The sequence below is a fragment of the Coregonus lavaretus genome, assembly GCF_964263955.1.
Source record: "Coregonus lavaretus genome assembly, chromosome: 3".
NCBI classification, from domain to species: Eukaryota; Metazoa; Chordata; class Actinopteri; order Salmoniformes; family Salmonidae; genus Coregonus; species Coregonus lavaretus.
The window spans coordinates 70429669-70453046 of NC_139990.1; the positions used below are offsets into that span (position 1 = coordinate 70429669).

The 23378-nt window shown below is 43.7% G+C and overlaps 1 protein-coding gene across 1 annotated transcript in view; it reads left to right on the forward strand.

Moving 5' to 3' along the window:
* The first annotated feature begins 8788 nt into the window (after positions 1 to 8788).
* LOC311109796 (zinc finger protein 236-like) overlaps positions 8789 to 23378 on the forward strand; it is a 78406-nt gene continuing 63816 nt past the window's right edge. Inside the window, exons 1-6 of the mRNA XM_084152789.1 lie at positions 8789 to 8885; positions 14428 to 14561; positions 17030 to 17194; positions 17583 to 17761; positions 18002 to 18132; positions 22472 to 22644. Coding sequence (XP_084008915.1) covers positions 8834 to 8885; positions 14428 to 14561; positions 17030 to 17194; positions 17583 to 17761; positions 18002 to 18132; positions 22472 to 22644 — 834 coding nt within the window. The 5' untranslated portion in view covers positions 8789 to 8833. The remainder of the gene's footprint in view (positions 8886 to 14427; positions 14562 to 17029; positions 17195 to 17582; positions 17762 to 18001; positions 18133 to 22471; positions 22645 to 23378) is intronic.

Consider the following 23378-nt stretch of genomic DNA (forward strand, 5'->3'; position numbering starts at 1 on the left):
TTCTCAACACTTTTTTGTTGTTGTTTTATTCTTACTTTTTTGTTTAAAATAAATGCACTGTTGGTTAAGGGCTGTAAGTAAGCATTTCACTGTAATGTCTGCACCTGTTGTATTCGGCGCATGTGACCAATAAAATTTGATTTGATTTGATTTGATTTGTATATAGCCTCGTTATTGTTATGTAATCTTATTGTGTTACATTTTATTTGATTTTTTACTTTAGTTTATTTAGCAAATCTTTTCTTAACTCTATTTCTTGAACTGCATTGTTGGTTTAGGGCTTGTAAGTAAGTATTTCACGGTATGGTCTACACCTGTTGTATTCGGCGCATGTGACAAATAACATTTGATTTGATTTGATATACTTGTCCTTCCTCGCCAAAAGGAGGCTATCGAGGAGGTGAGGACCAACAACTCATTGCAAGATTCAGGAAGTTGAGATTGCCTCTCTATGCAGAGGAACTGATCTCAATTGAACATATCTTATTTTAGCAGCAATGGCAGCCTGTTGACAGTTTGCAGATTATCGCTTCCGTAGCAACTATGGCAAAAATTCACAACTCGTTGCTGTCCTCTACTGGTCGATTTATTTACCTTTTTCACACAACAAAACAAACCCAAGATATTGTCTGTGTGTGTGTGGGGGGGGGTTTATGCATTCTGGAGTGCATACATAAGTGTGTGCACCAGAAGTGCTTAGTTCCTGTCCAGTGATGGATAGAGAGGAACTGTGTGACCTCAGGGTGAGGGAAAGGGAAGGGTCTCATCCAGTGGCGGCTCCTGAAAAAATTCTCAGGGGGGGCAATTTTTCTGATGATTTAGGTGACCTACACACATTTTAAAAAAGATATGTCCAGCAACAACATGAAGACAGGGGCAGCATATAAGTCAATACCAGAAGCATTTATTGACTGATCTCAAAAGTGTTGGCTTACCAGGGTTGGTGGAGCCCTCAGTTTCATCTTTGCCTCGCAAAGCTAACTCAAACACTCCGCAAAACTTCACACACTGGATTAGCCGGCTGAGGATGTGGCGGTTCTTGCTAATGTCGTAGTAAATATATTTGTTATAGTGAATATGGAATATGATATGTTGAGTAAAATGTTGTGCTAAGATCTATTTAGGTCAGGAGCTGGTTATAAGTTCTGTTCCTATCCAATAACAATGGACAAAAGGGTCCTATCTTGTCAGCCTTGTCAGTTTCAGTTCTCCAGTAAACTTGTGATTATCAACACTAACCTCATCGTTGTGGCGGCGGACAGCTAGCCTGTATCCCTCATCCAGTTGAGTGGGAATGTTCACTCTCCCCAAAGCAGAATATCTCAAACAGCTATCCATGTGGGTCTTTGACAGCTCATGTTTCTTAATCTTTCCTGAAAGATGGTGCATGTCCGTTACACACCAGTCGCTGTCCAAGCGGTGCTGTCTGCCGTGCCGCCTTCAGGGTGAAAGAGTAAGCAGGGGGTAGCAGAAGACTGCATTAGCTACATCGCAGCCTGCTAGCCAGGTTTTTCGTTCGTACCAATTTTTGGAAAATCCTCGGGTGTAGGACTTCCCCCCTTTAGTAGAAACCTGTTGAATTATTAAATTTGGTCTGGGAGGTCCTAATTGTTTCGTTGCCAATTTATCTTCATTTGTTCGCCGACAAAAAGGAACTTCTTTCAAAGACACAATCGAGTTGCACTGAAGCCTAGCCATTTTGATAGTAGTAGTGAATTGATTGATGAGGCTACCCGCTCTTTTCTTAGTTACGTTCATGGTTACGTTACGTATGACGAAAGCGCGTAAGTGCAAGCCCTCAGAAACCCATAGAGATTGTATTGAAAGCTCTGATATTTGAAAAAAAATAGATTTTACATGGGAGTCTATGACAGACTTCTGGGCGATTTTCAACCTGACTGAAATCGCCCCAAAAGGGGGGGGGGGGGGCATTTGAAGCACGACTTTAGCCTGATTGGACATTTAGTGGCACTGTGGCAGATCAGACGTCTAGATTACAACACTGATAACTACTGTTGCCGTGATATAATTGATTAGAAAAAAAATCCCTTCCTTTTCCCGTTTGGCAGTGCGTCGCCCATATCGCCCTATTGAACACACCGCCCCTGGTCTCATCAAAACAAAGGGTATTTTTAGTGCTCCAGTTCAAGCACAGCATGAAACACAGAGAGAGAGTAATGACTCACAGTGAATTGTACCCCTACTGAAAAGTTTAATTAAATAAAAAGTCACATTATATTTTCAGAAATTTAGGGTGGTAAATTCAAAATACATTGAAATATATTTGCAATATGTTCATGAAATACTGTATATATATTTTTTTTTAATTAAATATACACTACTGTTCAAAAGTTTGGGGTCACTTAGAAATGTCCTTGTTTTTTTTTATCCATTAAAATAACATCACATTGATCAGAAATACAGTGTAGACATTGTTAATGTTGTAAATGGCTATTGTAGCTGGAAGCGGCTGATTTTTAATGGAATATCTACATAGGCGTACAGAGGCCCATTATCAGCAACCATCAGTCCTGTGTTCCATTGGCACGTTGTGTTTGCTAATCCAAGTTTATCATTTTAAAAGGCTAATTGATCATTTGCAATTATGTTAGCACAGTTGAAAACTGTTGTGCTGATTAAAGAAGCAATAAAACGGGCCTTCTTGAGACTAGTTGAGTATCTGGAGCATCAGCAATTGTGGGTTCGATTACAGGCTCAAATTGTCCAGAAACAAAACACTTTCTTCTGAAACTCGTCAGTCTATTCTTGTTCTGAGAAATGAAGGCTATTCCATGCGAGAAATTGCCAAGAAACAGAATATCTCGTACAACGCTGTGTACTACTCCCTTCACAGAACAGCGCAAACTTGCTCTAACCAGAATAGAAAGAGGAGTGGGAGGCCCCGGTGCACAACTGAGCAAGAGGACAAATACATTAGAGTGTCTAGTTTGAGAAACAGGCGCCTCACAGGTCCTCAACTAGCAGCTTAATTAAATAGTACCCGCAAAACACCAGTCTCAACGTCAACAGTGAAGAGGCGACTCCAGGATGCTGACCTTCTAGGCAGAGTTGCAAAGAAAAAGCCATATCTTAGACTGGCCAATAAAAATAAAAGATTAAGATGGGCAGTCTGAGATATGGCTTTTTCTTTGCAACTTTACATAAGTATTCAGACGCTTTACTCAGTACTTTGTTGAAGCCCCTTACAGCCTCAAGTCTTCTTGGGTATGACACTGCAAGCTTGGCACACTTGCATTTGGGGAGTTTCTCCCATTCTTCTCTGCAGATCCTCTCAAGCTCTCTCAGATTGGATGGGGAGTGTCGCTGCACAGCTATTTTCAGGTCTCTCCAGAGCTGTTCGATCGGGTTCAAGTCGGGGCTCTGGATGGGCCACTAAAGGACATTCAGAGACTTGTCCCAAAGCCACTCCTGCGTTGTCTTGGCTGTGTGCTTAGGGTCGTTGTCCTGTTGGAAGGTGAACCTTCGCCCCAGTCTGAAGTCCTGAGCGCTCTGGAGCAGGTTTTCATCAAGGATCTCTATGTACTTTGCTCCGTTCATCTTTCCCTCGATCCTGGCTAGTCTGCCAGTCCCTGGTGCTGAAAAACATCCCCACAGCATGATGCTGCCATCACCATGCTTCACCGGAGGAATGGTGCCAGGTTTCCTCCAGGCTTGACGCTTGGCATTCAGGCTAAAGAGTTCAATCTTGGTTTCATCAGAACAGAGAATCTTGTTTCTCATGGTCTGAGAGTCCTTTAGGTGCCTTTTGACAAACTCCAATCGGGCTGTCATGTGCCTTTTACTGAGGAGTGGCTTCCATCTGGCCACTCTACCATAAAGGCCTGATTGGGGGAGTGCTGCAGAGATGGTTGTCCTTCTGGAAGGTTCTCCCATCTCCACAGAGGGACTCTGGAGCTCTGTCAGAGTGACCATCGGCTTCTTGGTCACCTCCCTGACCAAGACCCTTCTCCCCCAATTGCTCAGTTTGGCCGGGTGGCCAGCTCTAGGAAAAGTCTTGGTGGTTCCAAACTTCTTCCATTTAAGAATGATGGAGGCCACTGTGTTCTTGGGGACCTTCAATGCTGCAGAAATGTTTTGATACCCTTCCCCAGATCTGTGCCTCGACACAATCCTGTCTCGGAGATCTACAGACAATTCCTTCGACCTCCTGGCTTGGTTTTTGCTCTGACATGCAACTGTGGGACCTTATATAGACAGGTGTGTGTCTTTACAAATCATGTCCAATCAATTGAATGTACCACAGGTGGACTCCAATCAAGTTGTAGAAACATCTCAAGGATGATCAATGGAAACAGGATGCACCTAAGCTCAATTTCGTGTCTCATAGCAAAGGGTCTGAATACTTCTGTAAATAAGGTATTTCTGTTTTTTATTTTTAATACATTTGCAAAAATGTCTAAAAACCTGTTTTCGATTTGTGATTATGGGGTATTGTCTGTAGATTCATGAGGGGAAAAAATGATTTAATCCATTTTAGAATAAGGCTGTAACGTAACTAAATGTGGAAAAAGGGAAAGGGTCTGAATACTTTCCGAATGCACTGTATGTAAAATCTAATTTCATGGTATCCCAATTTTTAAATATTTCTGTTCCCAATAAATTAGAGCTCCTGGTTGTAGATGTGTCCATACACCAGAATACACATGTATTTGTTGCTGGGCTTTACTGCCCCCCTGCTGCAATGGCGGATGCTATCTGACTCAATCGATCTCAAAACCTACATGACTAAATGTGAAAAACCCTGTTAACTCTTCATTGATTGATTTCATTCTTACTAATAACCCTCATAAATATTTGTCTAGTGGAGTATTTGCATATGATCTCAGTGATCATTGTCCCATAGTATGTATTAGAGATACGAAACAGAAAAATACTCATCTTTGTTTAATTAAGAAGAGACATTTTAAAACGTTTTCTGCTCAATGGTTTTTACATGACATGTTCTACTCTGATTTAGCCACCGTCTCCTGTATTCCTGACCCTGAGTTGACTCTAGAAAATGTATCCTCCATATTTATTTCTCTGCCAGATAAACACGCCCCATTTAAACAATTCAGAGTCAAAGAGAATTATCTGAGCTCATTCAGAGGAGGCATGGGCCAAAGCAAACAACTCTGACTCTGTAGTGGACTGGCAATACTTCAGACAATTGAGAAACAGATGTACTATCTTGATTAAGAAAGCTAAATCAAGCTACTTTTTAATCTCTGACTCTGCTAGTAATCCTTCAAATTTTTGAAAAACAGTAAACGCACCAAAGCGTACAGATTCCTATTTTTCCCTGCCTAAGCAAGTTCTGTCTGACTCTGACATCATAACTGAGAAGAATGGGATAAGTGATGCTTTTAATCATCATTTCATCTCAACAGGCTTTTTATTTGAGAAAATGTGGTTTAATTGACCCTGGTCAGTCAATCGACTGCTCTTCCCTCTGCTATTCTCTAGCTGACTCTACGGTTAACCCATCAACTTGTAGTGAATCTTTGTTTTCATTTCAACAATTTACTATCTGTGATGTGCTATATGCCTTGCTTAAGATTGATGTAAAAACAAATCCACTGGAGCTGATATGCTTGATCCATTTTTGATGCAGCTCTTTGCCTCCCCGATTGCTGAATCATTAACACATATTTTCAATCTGACGATTATGTCTGGTACTATCCTCAAGGTTTGGAAGGCGGCCCATGTACTCCCCCTTCACAAAGGTGGTGACCCTTGTGACCTAAATAATTATCGGCCTATTTCCAAACTTTCTTGCCTAGCTAAAATATTAGAATCCTTATTCTCAGCTAAGATCTTTCTTATTTTTGAAATGTATTCTAAATGTACATCAGTCGGGTTTTAGACCAGGTCATAGCACTATCTCTGCTGCATCCCTAGTTATAAATGATGTGGTTAACTGGCAACATTGTGCTGCTCTCTTCACTGACCTGTCAAAGGCGTTTGATACTGTTGATCACTCACTGCTCATTCAGAGGCTTTCCTCAATTGTTCTAGACTAGGCTGCATGTAACTGGTTAAATTTTTTTTTGACAGACAGAACTCAATGTATAGCTACTGATGGTATTAAATCAGGTTTCCTGGATATTACGAAAGGTGTCCCTCAGGGGTTGATTCTGGGTCCTGTACTTTTTACAGTTTACATTAACAGTATCGACTTGTCTGTAAAAAAATGTAACGGTGATACTGTTGTGTATGCTATTGCCCCCACAGTTGACCAGGCTCTATCTGAACTACAGTCTGCCGTCATTGTATTACAGTAAAACATTATTGACCTGAAATTAGTACAGAGTGCAGGTAAAACTAAGTATATGTTGTTCTCTAGTGTGCATAAAAATAAGTCTGATGACTTAAGCATATGTACTTTGGATGGTGTCCATATTGATTCTGTCTAAGATTACAAATATCTGGGCATCTGGATAGATGAAAAGCTGTCTTTTAAAAAGCATATTGATGAGTTAGTTAAGAAGCTGAGAATAAAAATGGGCTTCTTCTATAGAAATAGGTCCTGCCTCTCGCTAAATAGTAGAAAGCAGATTATTCAGTCGATGTTCCTATCGGTCCTAGACTATGGCGACATCATCTATATGAACACAGCTGCCACTTCATTAAAGCCGTTAGATGCAGTTTATCTTAGCACACTGCGCTTTGTTACGGGCAACAATTTTAGTACTCATCACTGTATTCTCTACCAGAGAGTTGGTTACCACACCCGGTCTCAGGGATGGCTAATTCAGGAAATGATTTTGGTCTCTACTGAGTTAGGAAAATCTGCTTTTAGTTTTCTTGCACCTTATTTGTGGAACAATCTTCAAAATGTTCTTAAATTTGAGGACCTTATTACTGATGAATGTGTTTGTTTTTTATGACCATGTTTTTCTTTCTGCTTGCATTTTGTATTTATATTTTGATGTGTATATTTTCTGTAATTTATGTAATTCAGGGCTCATCTGTAAAAGAGACCTTGGTCTCAGTATGACTCCCTGATAAAATGAAGTATTTTTTTTCCTCAGACATAAATAAACAATTCCAGGTTAAAGTCAAAGACCTAGCTTTCTGGGGGGGATGGGGGACACATTTAGCATTTACATTTAGTCTACGCTCTTATCCAGAGCGATTTACAGGAGCAATTAGGGTTAAGTGCCTTGCTCAAGGGCACATCGACATATTTTTCACCTAGTCGGCATGGGGATTCAAACAGCGACCTTTCAGTTACTGGCCCAACACGTTTAACCTCTAGGCTACCTGCCGCCCCACTACTACACTATTTAAAATTTCTTGCTATATGGATGAATATAGCCATAGCAAAACAGTGCAAAACGTCTGTCAGCTCAAGATTAAACTACCCTTTCTCCTGGAATAGAAATCTCCATGTGGAGTATTCATTCCAGCATCACACGCTGGTCCTACCATGGGGATGATGGGAGGTGGTGGATTTATGATGCCTGTTGAAGGGATCCCCTCCCTCTTCGCAGGGGACGCTGGCTGCTGGGAGGATCCCCTCCCTCTGCGCAGTGATACTGCCAGTTAGGAGGATCCCCTCCCTCTTCGCAGGGTTGATGCATGTTGGGAGGATCCCCTTCCGCTGCACAGTGATGCTGTTTGTATGGAGGATCCCCTCCCTCGGCACAGGAATACTGGCTGCTGGGAGGATCCTCTCCCTCTGAACAGGGACAATGCCTGTTGGAAGAGTCCCCTCCTTAACAGGGACTATGCACAGTGATGCTTGTTGCCTGCCTCCCTCTGTGCAGTGATGCTGTCAGTTGGGATGATCTCCTCCCTCTGTGCAGTGACGATGCTGGCTGCTGGAAGGATCCCTTCCCTCTGAACAGGGACGATGCCTGTTGGGCGGATCCCCTCCCTCTTCCCAGGGACGGTGGCTGTTGGGAGGATCCCCACCGTCTGTGTAGTGATGCTGCCTGCTGGGATGATTTCCTCCCTCTGTGCAGTGATAGTGACTTGCCATACAGATTTTAGAGTAGACTTATGAGACCTATGCCAGGGTAAGACAAATAGTTTATGTGCAGGACCATATGTTTATCTGAGACATGCTTGATAAAGTGAATCTGTCACTCTGTTATCAAAGCAGATCAAATGTATAGCCTTATATACATGAAAGGTCACAATCATATTTGGTCAATCTTTGCATCACAAGTTAGGGTATAGTCAGTGATGCATATCAGTGTTTATATACAGTATATGCAGTGAACAGGGTTTAGGGAGACCTTATAAAAGTGAGAGGATTAAGCCTATAGGCTATGTATTTTATTTCTAAAGCTCATCACATTCCACATAAAATTGAATTTAGATTACATGTACTGCATCATGGAAACTATGTAGCCCACAATCCTATGAGGATAATATGTCTAATGCCACAAACATGGCACAGGAACAGCTAGGCCTACACCACATTAGCCTATAGGAGGATAATACATCTTAATAAATGTATTAATGCTTCAATGTTGCTTTCCCCCCCATCTTATAGTAGCCTATCCTTACTTTATAAAAGGCCTAATTATATTCTGTCATTGGACATGAAAAAGAAAAAAACGAGTCAAATATACTTTATTCCCTATTATTATTAAGAATTTGATGACACTCCTGCTCCTCCTTGAGACAATGCACATACATATACGCTAGATGTCTCCCTCCTCCATGCATCGGAGCCTCACAACAAGTAGTCTAGCTAGACGTGCACTACAACGGCACTGAAGAGTTCATGGGTTCGCTGATTTCTCTGTGCTCGTCGTGAGGCAGTCGCCATTTTGAAACCCAAATCGTTCACAGTACACCCGCTCTGAAACCTGGAACTATGCCGCGGGGCCGGCCTCGCAAACTGAGGGATAAAACCAACGACGGAACAGGTAATCAGTTCCAAAATGTCACGAATAAAAAAGGCAGCGACCATGCTGTTTACACAAGTACGTAATGAATGGACAAGCTGCTGCGTAGCTGAGATAAACTCACTTGAATATAGTGTATATAGTCCCCGGATATAGTATTGCGGGTGTCCATTGCTTTGTGCTGTAAAGTAGTGATTGAGGCGGAATGATATTAATAACATTTCGGTGGCTCTACTTATCCAGATTCAGTCTAATTTACACTTCGGGGAGGCAATAGCTCCCGCAGAGTCCTGTCAAATATAGATAATTTGGCTAGGTAACGTTAGTTATATGTGGTTTTCTGATTCGTGTGTTAGCATGTTGGTGCTAGGCAGTTGGCTAACAGTCTTTGTTTTTATTTGCGTGTGCGAGAAGACGGCTAGCTAGATGTCAGCTAGCTGGCTAGCCAAACCATCAAGAAAGTGGAGTGTTTCGCCATCCAGTCTCGGTTCGCTGCAGCTCGATAGCCACATTAGCGAGTTATAACTGCTACTGTTAACTAGCTAACTGTAGTTAACTAACATAACTTTAACTAGTTAGCATCCAACTCAAGTCGAGTGATCAGAAGAGAATGGGTTTTCTGCATGTGGCTAAGTTAAAGTTGGTTGCCATCCTATAGCTAACGCGCCGTTGCCAGCTAGAAGATACAGCTGAGCTAGCAAGCTAACAGCACAGATAAACAATGCACTCCAGCTGCAAGTTGGCTTGGCTAGGTGTAAAATAAATATATATTGTAGGTCAATTGGTAGCTAGTTAGTATCGTAAGAGTCGTAACTTTAGTTAGACAATAGCTAGCTATAGTATCAGCTTATTTTTGGCATGTTTAGTTATGTGACATGACAGTTTACTAACTCGTTCAAGGACAAGGTAACTAGCTAGCGTACAATATGTTCAACCAGCTAGGCCATCAGGTGTGTAGTCATTGCTCCTAGAAAAATAGCGTTTCTATTTCTCAGATTCAGGTAGGTCCACCCCTATTTGCTGAACCGGTCCAATAGAAACGCTAGTTTTCGAACGCTTTGCAACTGTTTGGAGTAATGATTACACCCCAGGAATATTCAGTGGGTTTGTTTAGTGCAGTGGTCACAACCTTTTCTGAGTCAAAATGCATGGCGAGATCTACCGCTCAGATTTGTTTTGAACATTACTTTAAAAAAGTAAGCCTATGCAACATTAACCTATTACAAACAGTACTGTAACAATGAGGTTTGTGCACTAGCCTATAGGCCCAATACATTATCACTGCATTGCTTGAATTGCCCTGCCAAATGCATTGTTGTCCGGACCATTAAAAAATATATTTATTTAAAATTTTGAGGTAAGCAATAGGATCACACCGGTAATAGTTAGTTGTATTATTTGTGAGGCAAAGCTGAGGGAGCATACATTTAAATAATTTCCTTTTTATTTTACTGGGCTGATGGTGCCTGCATCTGATGGTCTCAGCGGAGAGCGAGGGCAGAAGACTGAGGGTCCGCCTCTCAACGTTCCTCCACTCTCCCTTTCCTCCTCCAGACACTGACCAAAAAGGGACACAGTTTTCCTGTAGATGGCGGAACTCCACACCGTGTTATTTCTGCTTCATGCACAAATTCATGTTACTCCTATGAACCGAGAAAGTGAAATATTCATCAATATAAAAACAATTTAAAGACCCAGGCCGCTAACAACAACGCAAGCGTATCCTACTCATTCATTACAACTTAGTGCTGGTTGTAGCGTGAGTGGAAGTAGGAAGAACCCACATTTTATGGCTTATAAAAGTGTTGAGTAAAAACATCAGCTCTTTGCAGTATTTGTTGACAGTCTCCCTCTAGTCATGGCTTTGAAAGTTTTGAAATCTCACAATATTGACTTTTCTGTAGCTTACGCCTGCTATGTTACTGCCAACACAGTAATCAGAGGCATCCGATTGGTCAGCGTTAGGCTTATAGTGCACTTGATTTTCTCTCCGGGCATGCCAGGAAGACCGAGTTCGTACCTTCAAACATGAAATGGTTCAAAATCAGAACACTTCGCCTACCTGACGCGCAGTGCAGCTGAATCGGGCCTAGAATCGGATACAAATAAATATTTGCGAAACCCTGCATTAAGCAATATCAACCCAGGGAAGATGCAATCATGAAAAAAATATGGGGCATTAACCAGGTTTTCCATCCAACCGTTTCATGCGGATGAATGACTTGATGCATAAAAAAGTCAGGACAGGCCTTACGGCAACAGCAAATTTGTTGGTAAAACATGACATAAAATGTCGACATGACATAAAATACGCTAGACAAGGTGGGATTTTTTTTTTGTCTGTAGATTATGCGACAGTTGCGGTGGAAACCCTTTTATGCGCAAATATTGATAGAAAAACCATCACGTCACAGTAAACTTGGAGTCGAGTGATGATGTTGTAGCCTACTACCATATGACCCACCCATATGACCATTACGCACAACACGCGCAGTGGCCGTATATTTACTATACAAAAGTATGTGGACACCCCTTCAAATTATTGGATTCGGCTATTTCAGCCACACCCATTGCTGACAGGTGTATAATATCGAGCACACAGCCATGCAATCTCCATAGACAAATAGCTCAGTGACTTTCAACGTGGCACCGTCATATGATGCCACCTTTCCAACAAGTCAGTGTGTACAATTTCTGCCCTGCTAGAGCTGCCCCAATCAACTGTAAGGGCTGTTATTGTGAAGTGGAAACATCTAGGAGCAACAACGGCTCGGGCCGTGAAGTGGTAGGCCACACAAGCTCACAGAATGGGACCGCCAATTGCTGAAGAGCGTTTAAAAATCGTCTGTCCTCGGTTGCAACACTCACTACCAAGTTCCAAACTGCCTCTGGAAGCAACGTCAGCACAACAACTATTAGTCGGGAGCTTCATGAACTGGGTTTCCATGGCCGAGCAGCTGCACGCAAGCCTAAGATCACTAATATGCAATGCCAAGCATTAGCTGGAGTGGTGTAAAGCCCGCCGCCATTGGACTCTGGAGCAGTGGAAACGGGTTCTCTTGAGTGATGAATCACGTTTCACTATCTGGTAGTCCAACAGACAAATCTGGGTTTGGCAGATGCCAGCAGAACGCTACCTGCCCCAATGCATAGTGCCAACTGCAAAGTTTGGTGGAGGAAGAATAATGGTCTGGGGCTGTTTTTCATGGTTCGGGCTAGGCCCCTTAGTTCCAATGAAGGGAAATGGAAATCTTAACGCTACAGCATGCAATGACATTCTAGACGATTCTGTGCTTCCAACTTTGTGGCAACAGTTTGGGAAGGTCCTTTCCTGTTTCAGCATGACAATGCCCCGTGCACAAAGCGAGGTCCATACAGAAATGGTTTGTCGAGATCGGTGTGGAAGAACTTGACTGGCCTGCACAGAGCCCTGACCTCAACCCCATCGAACACCTTTGGGATGAATTGGAACACCGACTGCGAGCCAGGCCTAATCGCCCAACATCAGTGCCCGACCTCACTAATGCTTTTGTGGCTGAATGGAAGCAAGTCCCCACAGCAATGTTCCAACATTTAGTGGAAAGCCTTCCCATAAGAGTGGAGGCTGTTATAGCAGGAAAGGGGGGGACCAACTCCATATTAATGCTCATGATTTTGGAATGAGATTTTTGATGAGTATGTGTCCACATACTTTTGGCCATGTAGTGAATAATTACAGTAACCTATTTCAAAACAATATATATACCTCTAATTTTATATCAATGAGCTGGGCACATATGGTAGTTACAGAAAATATATATGACTATACATGTATACAAAATTACAAAGTGGAGTGCAATTATGAGTGTCAAATTCCGCCCCTGACATTTCATGTGGCCCCTGTTGTTCACTAATTGCATTGTGCATACTATTGAAACTCAACTCCCTAGCCCGTGCCCTTGGCCCTAATCCTTCAATGTTTTCATCTGTAATGTCAGCCTGACCGGGTCAGGTGTATAAATATGGTGGTAGCATCCCCACTGACCTGCTTAGGCTACCTATCCAGACCCTTCAGATTTGCAAACATTGAACGGTTAGGCTGGTACCAAGGGGAGGGGTTGGTAGTGATTTGGGACAGGCTTGTATCAGTTACCCCATGTAGGCCTACCCATTACCTGATTTGGATACCAGATAAAGGCTAGTATAATAGGCCAAAACATTGGTTAATGCTCTGTGTCTGTGTCTTAACCCTTTTTTTAGGTTAAGTATGAAAATTACAATAAATCAAATCAAATCAAATTGTATTGGTCACATGCGCCGAATACAACAGGTGCAGACATTACAGTGAAATGCTTACTTACAGCCCTTAACCAACAGTGCATTTATTTTAAACAAAAAAAGTAAAAATAAAACAACAACAAAAAAAGTGTTGAGAAAAAAAGAGCAGAAGTAAAATAAAGTGACAGTAGGGAGGCTATATATACAGGGGGGTACCGTTGCAGAGTCAATGTGCGGGGGCACCGGCCATTCGAGGCAGTTGAGGTAACATGCACATGCGGGTAGAGTTAAAGTGACTATGCATAAATACTTAACAGAGTAGCAGCAGCGTAAAAAGGATGGGGTGGGGGGGCAGTGCAAATAGTCCGGGTAGCCAAGATTAGCTGTTCAGGAGTCTTATGGCTTGGGGGTAGAAGCTGTTGAGAAGTCTTTTGGACCTAGACTTGGCACTCTGGTACCGCTTGCCGTGCGGTAGCAGAGAGAACAGTCTATGACTAGGGTGGCTGGAGTCTTTGACAATTTTGAGGGCCTTCCTCTGACACCGCCTGGTATAGAGGTCCTGGATGGCAGGAAGCTTTGCCCCAGTGATGTACTGGGCCGTACGCATTACCCTCTGTAGTGCCTTGCGGTCGGAGGCCAAGCAGTTGCCATACCAGGCGGTGATGCAACCAGTCAGGATGCTCTCGATGGTGCAGCTGTAGAATTTTTTGAGGATCTGAGGACCCATGCCAAATCTTTTTAGTCTCCTGAGGGGGAATAGGCTTTGTCGTGCCCTCTTCACGACTGTCTTGGTGTGTTTGGACCATGATAGTTCGTTGGTGATGTGGACACCAAGGAACTTGAAGCTCTCAACCTGTTCCACTACAGCCCCGTCGATGAGAATGGGGGTATGCTCAGTCCTCTTTTTTTTCCTGTAGTCCACAATCATCTCCTTTGTCTTGGGAGATGATTGTGATTTATTAGGCTATTACATTGCTTGGCTGTTTGTTATTTGGATGACTTTAGTTCTAAATATCTCCTTTCCACACACCAATCAGACTGAAAAATACATACAGGTGTTCAAAAACTGCCCCCCTCTGGGCCTCCCGTTGCCATACTCGGCAGCACCACCTTGTAAAAGAAATCCTGGGGAGAACCCTGCAAACCTAACACTAAACCTAATATTTCACTGTCTTGAATCTGCTGGGAAATAGGCTGGTGGACCAAAACATTAGGCAAATTGCAGGCTCTGTTTAAGTAGCCTAATTATGAACACCATGGTAATATGAGTGTCTTCGTCTCCCTCCCTCTCTCTTTCTGTCATCAGAGGGTATATCTGGGGCCAAGCAGGACTACAGCCATGGGGATTCCAAGGACAACAAGTGCACTGTCTGCTCCCAGAGCTTCACTACTGAGAGCCAACTACAGAGGCACCAGCGTGACCATGAGGCCAACGACAAGGCAAGCAAAGGGCCAGACGAGGCCGTTTGACACAACATAGGCTGCACAGACCTAGCCTGGGTGCCAGTCTGTTTCTGCTCTTGCCAACTCCTTATGGAATTGTCATGCCAATGTTTAGCTTGACAATGACAATGGAGTAGGCAAAAGCACATACATATCTGGGACCAGGCTAGTACAGACCTACCTTAATGATCTCATTTGATATGGATGGAACTGTACTTCATTCACATGATTGATTTTGTATATGTTTGAATGGTGTGCTGGATGTGAAAACATTAGATACAGTGGGGAAAAAAAGTATTTAGTCAGCCACCAATTGTGCAAGTTGTCCCACTTAAAAAGATGAGAGGCCTGTAATTTTCATCATAGGTACACGTCAACTATGACAGACAAAATGAGAAAAAAAATCCTGAAAATCACATTGTAGGATTTTTAATGAATTGATTTGCAAATTATGGTGGAAAATAAGTATTTGGTCAATAACAAAAGTTTCTCAATACTTTGTTATATACCCTTTGTTGGCAATGACACAGGTCAAATGTTTTCTGTAAGTCTTCACAAGGTTTTCACACACTGTTGCTGGTATTTTGGCCCATTCCACCATGCAGATCTCCTCTAGAGCAGTGATGTTTTGGGGCTGTCGCTGGGCAACACGGACTTTCAACTCCCTCCAAAGATTTTCTATGGGGTTGAGATCTGGAGACTGGCTAGGCCACTCCAGGACCTTGAAATGCTTCTTACGAAGCCACTCCTTCGTTGCCCGGGCGGTGTATTTGGGATCATTGTCATGCTGAAAGACCCAGCCACGTTTCATCTTCAATGCCCTTGCTGATGGAAGGAGGTTTTCACTCAAAATCTCACGATACATGGCCCCATTCATTCTTTCCTTTACACGGATCAGTCGTCCTGGTCCCTTTGCAGAAAAACAGCCCCAAAGCATGATGTTTCCACCCCCATGCTTCACAGTAGGTATGGTGTTCTTTGGATGCAACTCAGCATTCTTTGTCCTCCAAACACGACGAGTTGAGTTTTTACCAAAAAGTTCTCTTTTGGTTTCATCTGACCATATGACATTCTCCCAATCCTCTTCTGGATCATCCAAATGCACTCTAGCAAACTTCAGACGGGCCTGGACATGTACTGGCTTAAGCAGGGGGACACGTCTGGCACTGCAGGATTTGAGTCCCTGGCGGCGTAGTGTGTTACTGATGGTAGGCTTTGTTACTTTGGTCCCAGCTCTCTGCAGGTCATTCACTAGGTCCCCCGTGTGGTTCTGGGATTTTTGCTCACCGTTCTTGTGATAATTTTGACCCCACGGGGCGAGATCTTGCGTGGAGCCCCAGATCGAGGGAGATTATCAGTGGTCTTGTATGTCTTCCATTTCCTAATAATTGCTCCCACAGTTGATTTCTTCAAACCAAGCTGCTTACCTATTGCAGATGCAGTCTTCCCAGCCTGGTGCAGGTCTACAATTTTGTTTCTGGTGTCCTTTGACAGCTCTTTGGTCTTGGCCATAGTGGAGTTTGGAGTGTGACTTTTGTTATTGACCAAATACTTATTTTCCACCTTAATTTGCAAATAAATTCATAAAAAATCCTACAATGTGATTTTCTGGATTTTTTTTTCTCATTTTGTCTGTCATAGTTGACGTGTACCTATGATGAAAATTACAGGCCTCTCTCATCTTTTTAAGTGGGAGAACTTGCACAATTGGTGGCTGACTAAATACTTTTTTCGCCCACACATTACATCCATTGTTGATTTAAGGTGATGAACCCAAAAAAGTACCCGCACATAGGCCTAGTCCTCCATGTGAAATTGTACTGTTGTTTCTGCCTGACACACAGATGAGTTGTCCTCAGATGGCAGTTGTAGCTTGTCCACAGAGATACAGTATGAGGGGATTTATTATTCAGCTGTCAGAGTGGGAGAGCCTCTCTTGCAGGCCAGTGAGCAAACAGTTAGACAGACAGAGGGAACATCCTCTTAAGACAAATAGCCCAGTGTATGAGGGAAATGTAGTGCCACCAGAGAGCAAATGCAACTGACAGAGTTATTGAATAACTAAATATATTAGAAATATACCCAGGAAATAAGACCTTCAGCCAAGCAAACCAACTGGCATTTGCCTGAAATTTATAACAGGAGAGAAAATGGACTGGCCGGACTATTTGTTATTGTAGGACTCATTTACTCACTCATGCACATCTTTTTAAAACGTTTAAGTCATTTAGCAGACAGTCCTATCAAGAGCGACTTAAAGGATCAATTAGGATTAAGTGCCTTGCAAGGGCACATCGGCAGATTTTCACCAAGTCGGCTCGGTGATTCGAACCAGTGACCTTTCGGTTACTGGCCCAACGCTCTTAACCGCTAGGCTACCTGCAGGCCACACAGTCACTCACTTGCGTACACTCACTCACTACCTCAGTCATTAACTGTCTTTTTTCACGGTATCTCCCTTCCAGCCTCACCGGTGCGATCAGTGTTCCCAGACGTTTAACGTGGAGTTCAACCTCACGCTCCACAAGTCCACACACGCCACCTCGGACCCCACCTGCCCAGTGTGCCACAAGAAGTTCTCCCGCGTGGCCAGTCTCAAGTCCCATATCATGCTGCATGAGAAGGAGGAGGTCAGTCAATCAGTGATATGATTGAACTCATTCAAACATATAATTAAAAAAATGCGATTGTCTTGAATCTGCTGGGAAATATGGTTTATCGAAGGTAAAAATGTAATGTTTAGCTGGTGGAGTAGCCTACTACTTTTAATTATCTTATTAATTCAATTAATCAATAAATATCTGTGGACTTTTTCACATCAGGTCACAACCATCCTCATAATATAATGATAATACATATCATTTATATAGGTGACTGCTTTCTAAACCGCAAAGACGCTCGTATGATCGACTCATGCATGTCTTCTGAATTGTGGTCCTTCTCCATCCTCCTCCTCTCGTCTGTGAACTCATCTTCTCGTTTCTTTCTCCGCCTCTGTTCTTTCCCTCTCTCCTCTAGAATCTGATCTGTACAGAGTGTGGCGACGAGTTCATTCTCCACAGCCAGCTCGTGCTGCATCTGGAGGAGCACCGCAAAGAGCTGTCTGGGGCCAAGGTGTACCCCTGCAAGACCTGCAGCAAGGAGTTCAAGATGGCGGGCCAGCTCAAGGAGCACACCAAGACCCACATCAAGATGAGGTTAGAGAGCGAGGAGACAGTAGCACAGAGGGTCTCGCGTTGATTGTTACTGTTGTCCAAAGTGCTTGTTTAGCAACACATTACTAAATGTATTAAGTGCACTTATCTCCCTGTGTCTTTATGTTTCCTATTTTTCATTTGGAGGACCAGCAGTTAAATTGTGTTTCAAAAGAACAACCTGACCAAAGACTGTTTCCACATTGGGTTGATTTCTGTTTCGCTGCACTTTCTTTCCGTCAGGCCACTCAGCTCGAATTCCAGAAACTACAAGAAGAATATCGATCGCAGTGGATTCACCAACAGCTGTCAGCACTGTGGCAAGACGTTTAAAAAGCCCAGCCAGCTCGTTCGACACACACGAATACACACAGGTAAGCAAAAGACAGCTGGGTCATGTTAATTACGGCACGCATCAGAAAACATTTAAAAACATTTAGCAAATTAAAATGAGTCCCTCCCTGTTTCAGTTTGTTTTCTTCAGTTTCAAGCCTAATGAACATGACCGAGGCTTGTTCTGCTTCATACAAGACTCGGATTTGGAGTTGTTGATTTTGAGAGGGCATTAAATGGAGAGCATGAGATGAAATAATGGCCTCTTGAGCCCTAGAGGCCCAGTAGGTGTGCTGTATCACTGTTGGACACCACGGGTCTCCACCTATTAAGGTGCCACCAAGCTCCTGTGGCCACATTTGCTCTGAGATATATAATAAGGCAATACAGTTGTCCCGTAAATGTTTCTACATTTTCCCCTTGTAAAATGTGTTGAAATAGATATGGCATATATCCTTTAAAATATTCCCCCAAAACATCCACCAAAATATAATAGTCATACGCTACATGCACAGGGGCATTGTCATGCTGAAACAGGAAAGGGCCTTCCCCAAACTGTTGCCACAAAGTTGGAAGTACAGAATCGTTTAGAATGTCATTGTATGCTGTAGCGTTGAGATTTCCCTTCACTGGAACTAAGGGGCCTAGCCTGAACCATGAAAAACAGCCCCAGACCATTATTCCTCCTCCACCAAACTTTACAGTTGGTACTATGCATTGGGGCAGGTAGCGTTCTCCTGGCATCCACCAAACCCAGATTTGTCAGTCGGATTGCCAGATGGTGAAACGTGATTCATCACTCCAGAGCACGCGTTTCCTCTGCTCCAGAGTCCAATGGCGGCGAGCTTTACACCACTCTAGCCGACGCTTGGCAATGCGCATGGTGATCTTAGGATTGTGTGCGGCTGCCATGGAAACCCATTTCATGAAGCTCCCGACGAACAGTTCTTGTGCTGACGTTGCTTCCAGAGGCAGTTTGGAACTCGGTAGTGAGTGTTGCAACCGAGGACAGACAATTTTTACACGCTACGCGCTTCAGCACTTGGCGGTCCAGTTCCGTGCGCTTGTGTGGCCTACCACTTCGCGGCTGAGCCGTTGTTGCTCCTAGACGTTTCCACTTCACAATAACAGCACTTACAGTTGACCAGGGCAGCTCTAGCAGGGCAGAAATTGTACACACTGACTTGTTGGAAAGATGGCATCCTATGACGGTGCCACGTTGAAAGTCACTGAGCTCTTCAGTAAGACCTTTCTGATACAAATGTTTGTCTATGGAGATTGCATGGCTGTGTGCTCGATTTTATACACCTGTCAGCAACGGGTGTGGCTGAAATAGCCAAATCCACTAATTTGAAGGGGTGTCCACATACCTTTGTATATATACAGTAGTGTAGCTCACCAGTGATGTGGGGAGTGACCCTGTTTAAACCCACAGCGTCATACACAGCTACTGACAGCTGTGTTTACACACACACACACACACACAAACTTAACATTTTCAAAAGTTGCCCTCCCTCGCCAATATACCTACTGATTTCCTTTCGGACATATCAAGGCCGTCATTGTAAAGTAGGCATCATTGTAAATAATAATTTGTTCTTAACTGACTTGCCTAGTTAAATAAAGGTTAAATAAAATAAAATATCACCTGAGATAAGTGCACATTAAGTGCAGACTCCCAGCCCAGACTCCTCTCAGAGTTCATTCAGAGCTTCAGCTATCCTTCCTCAAAGAGCCCCTCTGTGCCACCTCATCTTAATGTTAATTTGTGGGCTGGCTGGATGGATGACTAATGCTGTGCTGGAGATGGTTGGTCTGTGCTCTGAATCTCAAACAGCCATTAAGGGGATGTGCTGAAGGGGAGCTGTGGGGCTTCAAGCTCAGCCTGGAGGCTCCAGTCAGCTAACTGAAACTGAAGCCGGTATCCTTAGCTAAGTATCCACCTCTGCCCTCATTGTCTAAAGTAAGGCAGGTTAGTCCTTGTGGGCTTCTCAGCTTAGCTAAACTCAGATCTCCCTGAGCAGTCAGGCTTCAAGACGGGTTACTCAACCGAGACTGCTCTTCTCTGTGTCACGGAGGCGCTTCACATTGCCAAAGCTGACTCTCTCTCTGTTCTCATCCTCCTAGGTCTATCCGCTGCCTTCGACATGTGAACCATCAGATCCTCCTCTCCAATCTCTCAGGGCTGGGCATCTCAGGCTCTACACACTCTTGGATTGCATCCTACCTGGCAGGCAGCTCCTGCCAGGTGACGTGGAGAGTATCCGTGTCTGCACCACGTACTCTCACTACTGGTGTCCCCCAGGGCTCGGTTCTAGGCCCTCTCCTCTTCTCTCTATACACCAAGTCACTCAGCTCCGTCATATTCTCACATGGTCTCTCCTATCATTGCTATGCGGATGACGCTCAACTACTTTTCTCCTTCCCCACTTCTGACACCCAGGTGGCGACACGCATCTCTGCGTGCCTGGCAGATATCTCAACTTGAATGTCAGCCCACCACTTCAAGCTCAATTTAGACAAGACGGAACTGCTCTTCACACAGGAAGCGGCGCAGGTCCTAATCCAGGCACTTGTCCTCTCCCGTCTGGACTATTGCAACTCGCTATTGGCTGGGCTCCCCGCTTGTGCCATCAAACCCCTGCAACTTATCCAGAATGCTACAGCCCGCCTGGTTTTCAACCTTCTCAAGTTCTCTCATGTCACCCCACTCCTCTGCACACTCCGCTGGCTTCCAGTCGAAGCTTGCATCCACTACAAGACCATGGTGCTTACGTACGGAGCAGCAAGAGGAACTGCCCCTCACTACCTTCAGGCTCTGCTCAAACCCTACAGCTCAACCCGAGCACTCTGTTCTTCCACCTCAGGTCTCTTGGCCCTCCCACACCTACGGGAGGGCAGCTCTTCTCTGTCCTGGCACCCCAATGGTGGAACCAGCTTCCCCCTGAAGCTAGGACAGCAGAGTCCCTGCCCATCTTCTGAAAACATCTGAAACCCTACCTCTTCAAACAGTATCTTGAAATGATCCTCCTCCTCACCTTTTTTAAATAACCAGCACTTGATCCCCCCCCTTCTAGCTCTACTGATAGTTACGTTATTGAGGAAAAATGTACTTTCTATGCCTGTGGTATGTGGTTGTCCCACCTAGCTATCTTAAGATGAATGCACTAAATGTAAATCGCTCTGCATAAGAGTGTCTGCTAAAGGACTAACATGTAAGCAGTGGCTTTCCTGCGGGGTATAGACCCCTTTCTGTGTTTGTAAACATTGCTGCATGAGGGCGATGCGCGCAAGTTGGTGGCAGAACAATGGGGAGTTTTAATAGAACGCCAGCAAAAAACGCCTCTATTTACATGTTTTGTATTAGTGCATTTCAGAGTACTTTTGGATTATAATTGGATTTTAAGGCTCATATGAATGTCCTGCTTGGTATAATGTTTGTGTCATCATCGCAAATCAACTGCATTATACTTAAACAATTCAACTTCAACCAGTAAAATGGCTCTTTGGCTAGCTTTTGCTACAGGCTATATCAATGAGCGTTAGCATTCTAGCTAACAACTGCTGCATCCAAAATAGTTATTTTGCAAAGATCACAACCAAATATAATCTTAGCGACTGTTTGAGCAAGAACCAAAACATAATTGAGAACCCCCAAAAGTTATTTAGTTTAGAAGTAATAAAAAATTAAATCTAGGGTATGTTGAATGGGCTCAGATGGCGATGGCTTTCTTACGGCCATGCGCAGCTCTATGCATTCTCTGGAAAATAATGCAACTCCGTGGTAGGTTAGTTCCACTCCAATAACGTCATGCATTATTTTCCAGAGAACGCATAGCCCCTCATTGATTATCCCTTACGTGTTCTCTCTCTGCCTCCCTCTCTCTCTCCCTCTCACATTTTGTCATGGGGTGCAGAGAACATTTTGCAGTTTTAAAGCTCATTTTCTTACAATTCTATACATTTTGCAATGTCTAACGGGTAAGCATGTGTTATTTGAGTGACTCAAACATTACAACAAAATCTATGGGCAAAAACACATTAGCTGACATGGGCTAGTTGATCTGGACATTTCTTACAAGTTATAAATAGCTCTCTGAGGTATGCAAATTACTTACATGACAAGAGGAAAATTGATGATGCACTACCCAATTTCGAAATTGCCACTTGTGCATTCTACTATTACAAGTTTCAAGAGTAAGTTGAAAGCCTGACTGAGTTCCTTTAAAAAAATAAAAAATAATGTTTTTTTTTGGGGGGGGGGGGGGGACCCTGTGCCCCCCACCTGCCGACCCACAGTTTGGAACCACTGATCTATACCACCCAGGTGTATTGAGTTGTGTTCTCTCTCCCTCCTATCCTCTCTCCTCTCCCATCCAGGCGAGCGGCCGTACAAGTGCAGCCACTGTAGCAAGGCCTTCAACCAGAAAGTGGTGCTGCAGACCCATATGGTGAGGCACACGGGAGAGAAGCCCCACCTCTGCATCTTCTGCCCCGCCTCCTTCTCGCAGAAGGGCAACCTGCACTCGCACGTCCAGAGAGTGCACTCTGAGGTAAACAACCGACTAACCACATCACCTGGCACATCTCTGTTGCGCTCACTGTCTTTAATCAATAGGATGGGTGGAATTATTATTATTATCGCCATATAACTTTCACCTGTCCGATCCTCAAAGTTCTCCGCAAGTTTCTACAAGGTAATGTGTGTATGTGTATATATAAACACAGCAAAAGCAAAAAAAGAAACGTCCCTTTTTCAGGACCCTGTCTTTCAAATCTAATTTGTAAAAATCCAAATAACTTCACAGATCTTCATTGTAAAGGGTTTAAACACTGTTTCCCATGTTTGTTCAATGAACCATAAAAATTAATGAACATGCACCTGTGGAACGGTCGTTAAGACACTAACAGCTTACAGACGGTAGGCAATTAAGGTCACAGTTATGAAAACTTAGGACACTAAAGAGGCCTTTCTACTGACTCTGAAAAACACCAAAGGAAAGATGCCCAGGGTCCCTGCTCATCTGCGTGAATGTGCCTTAGGCATGCTGCAAGGAGGCATGAGGACTGCAGATGTGGCCAGGGGAATAAATTGCAATGTCCGTACTGTGAGACGCCTAAGACAGCGCTACAGGGAGACTGGACGGACAGCTGATCGTCCTCGCAGTGGCAGACCACGTGTAACAACACCTGCACAGGATCGGTACATCCGAACACCACAGCTGCGGGACAGGTACAGGATGGCAACAACAACTGCCCGAGTTACACCAGGAACGCACAATCCCTC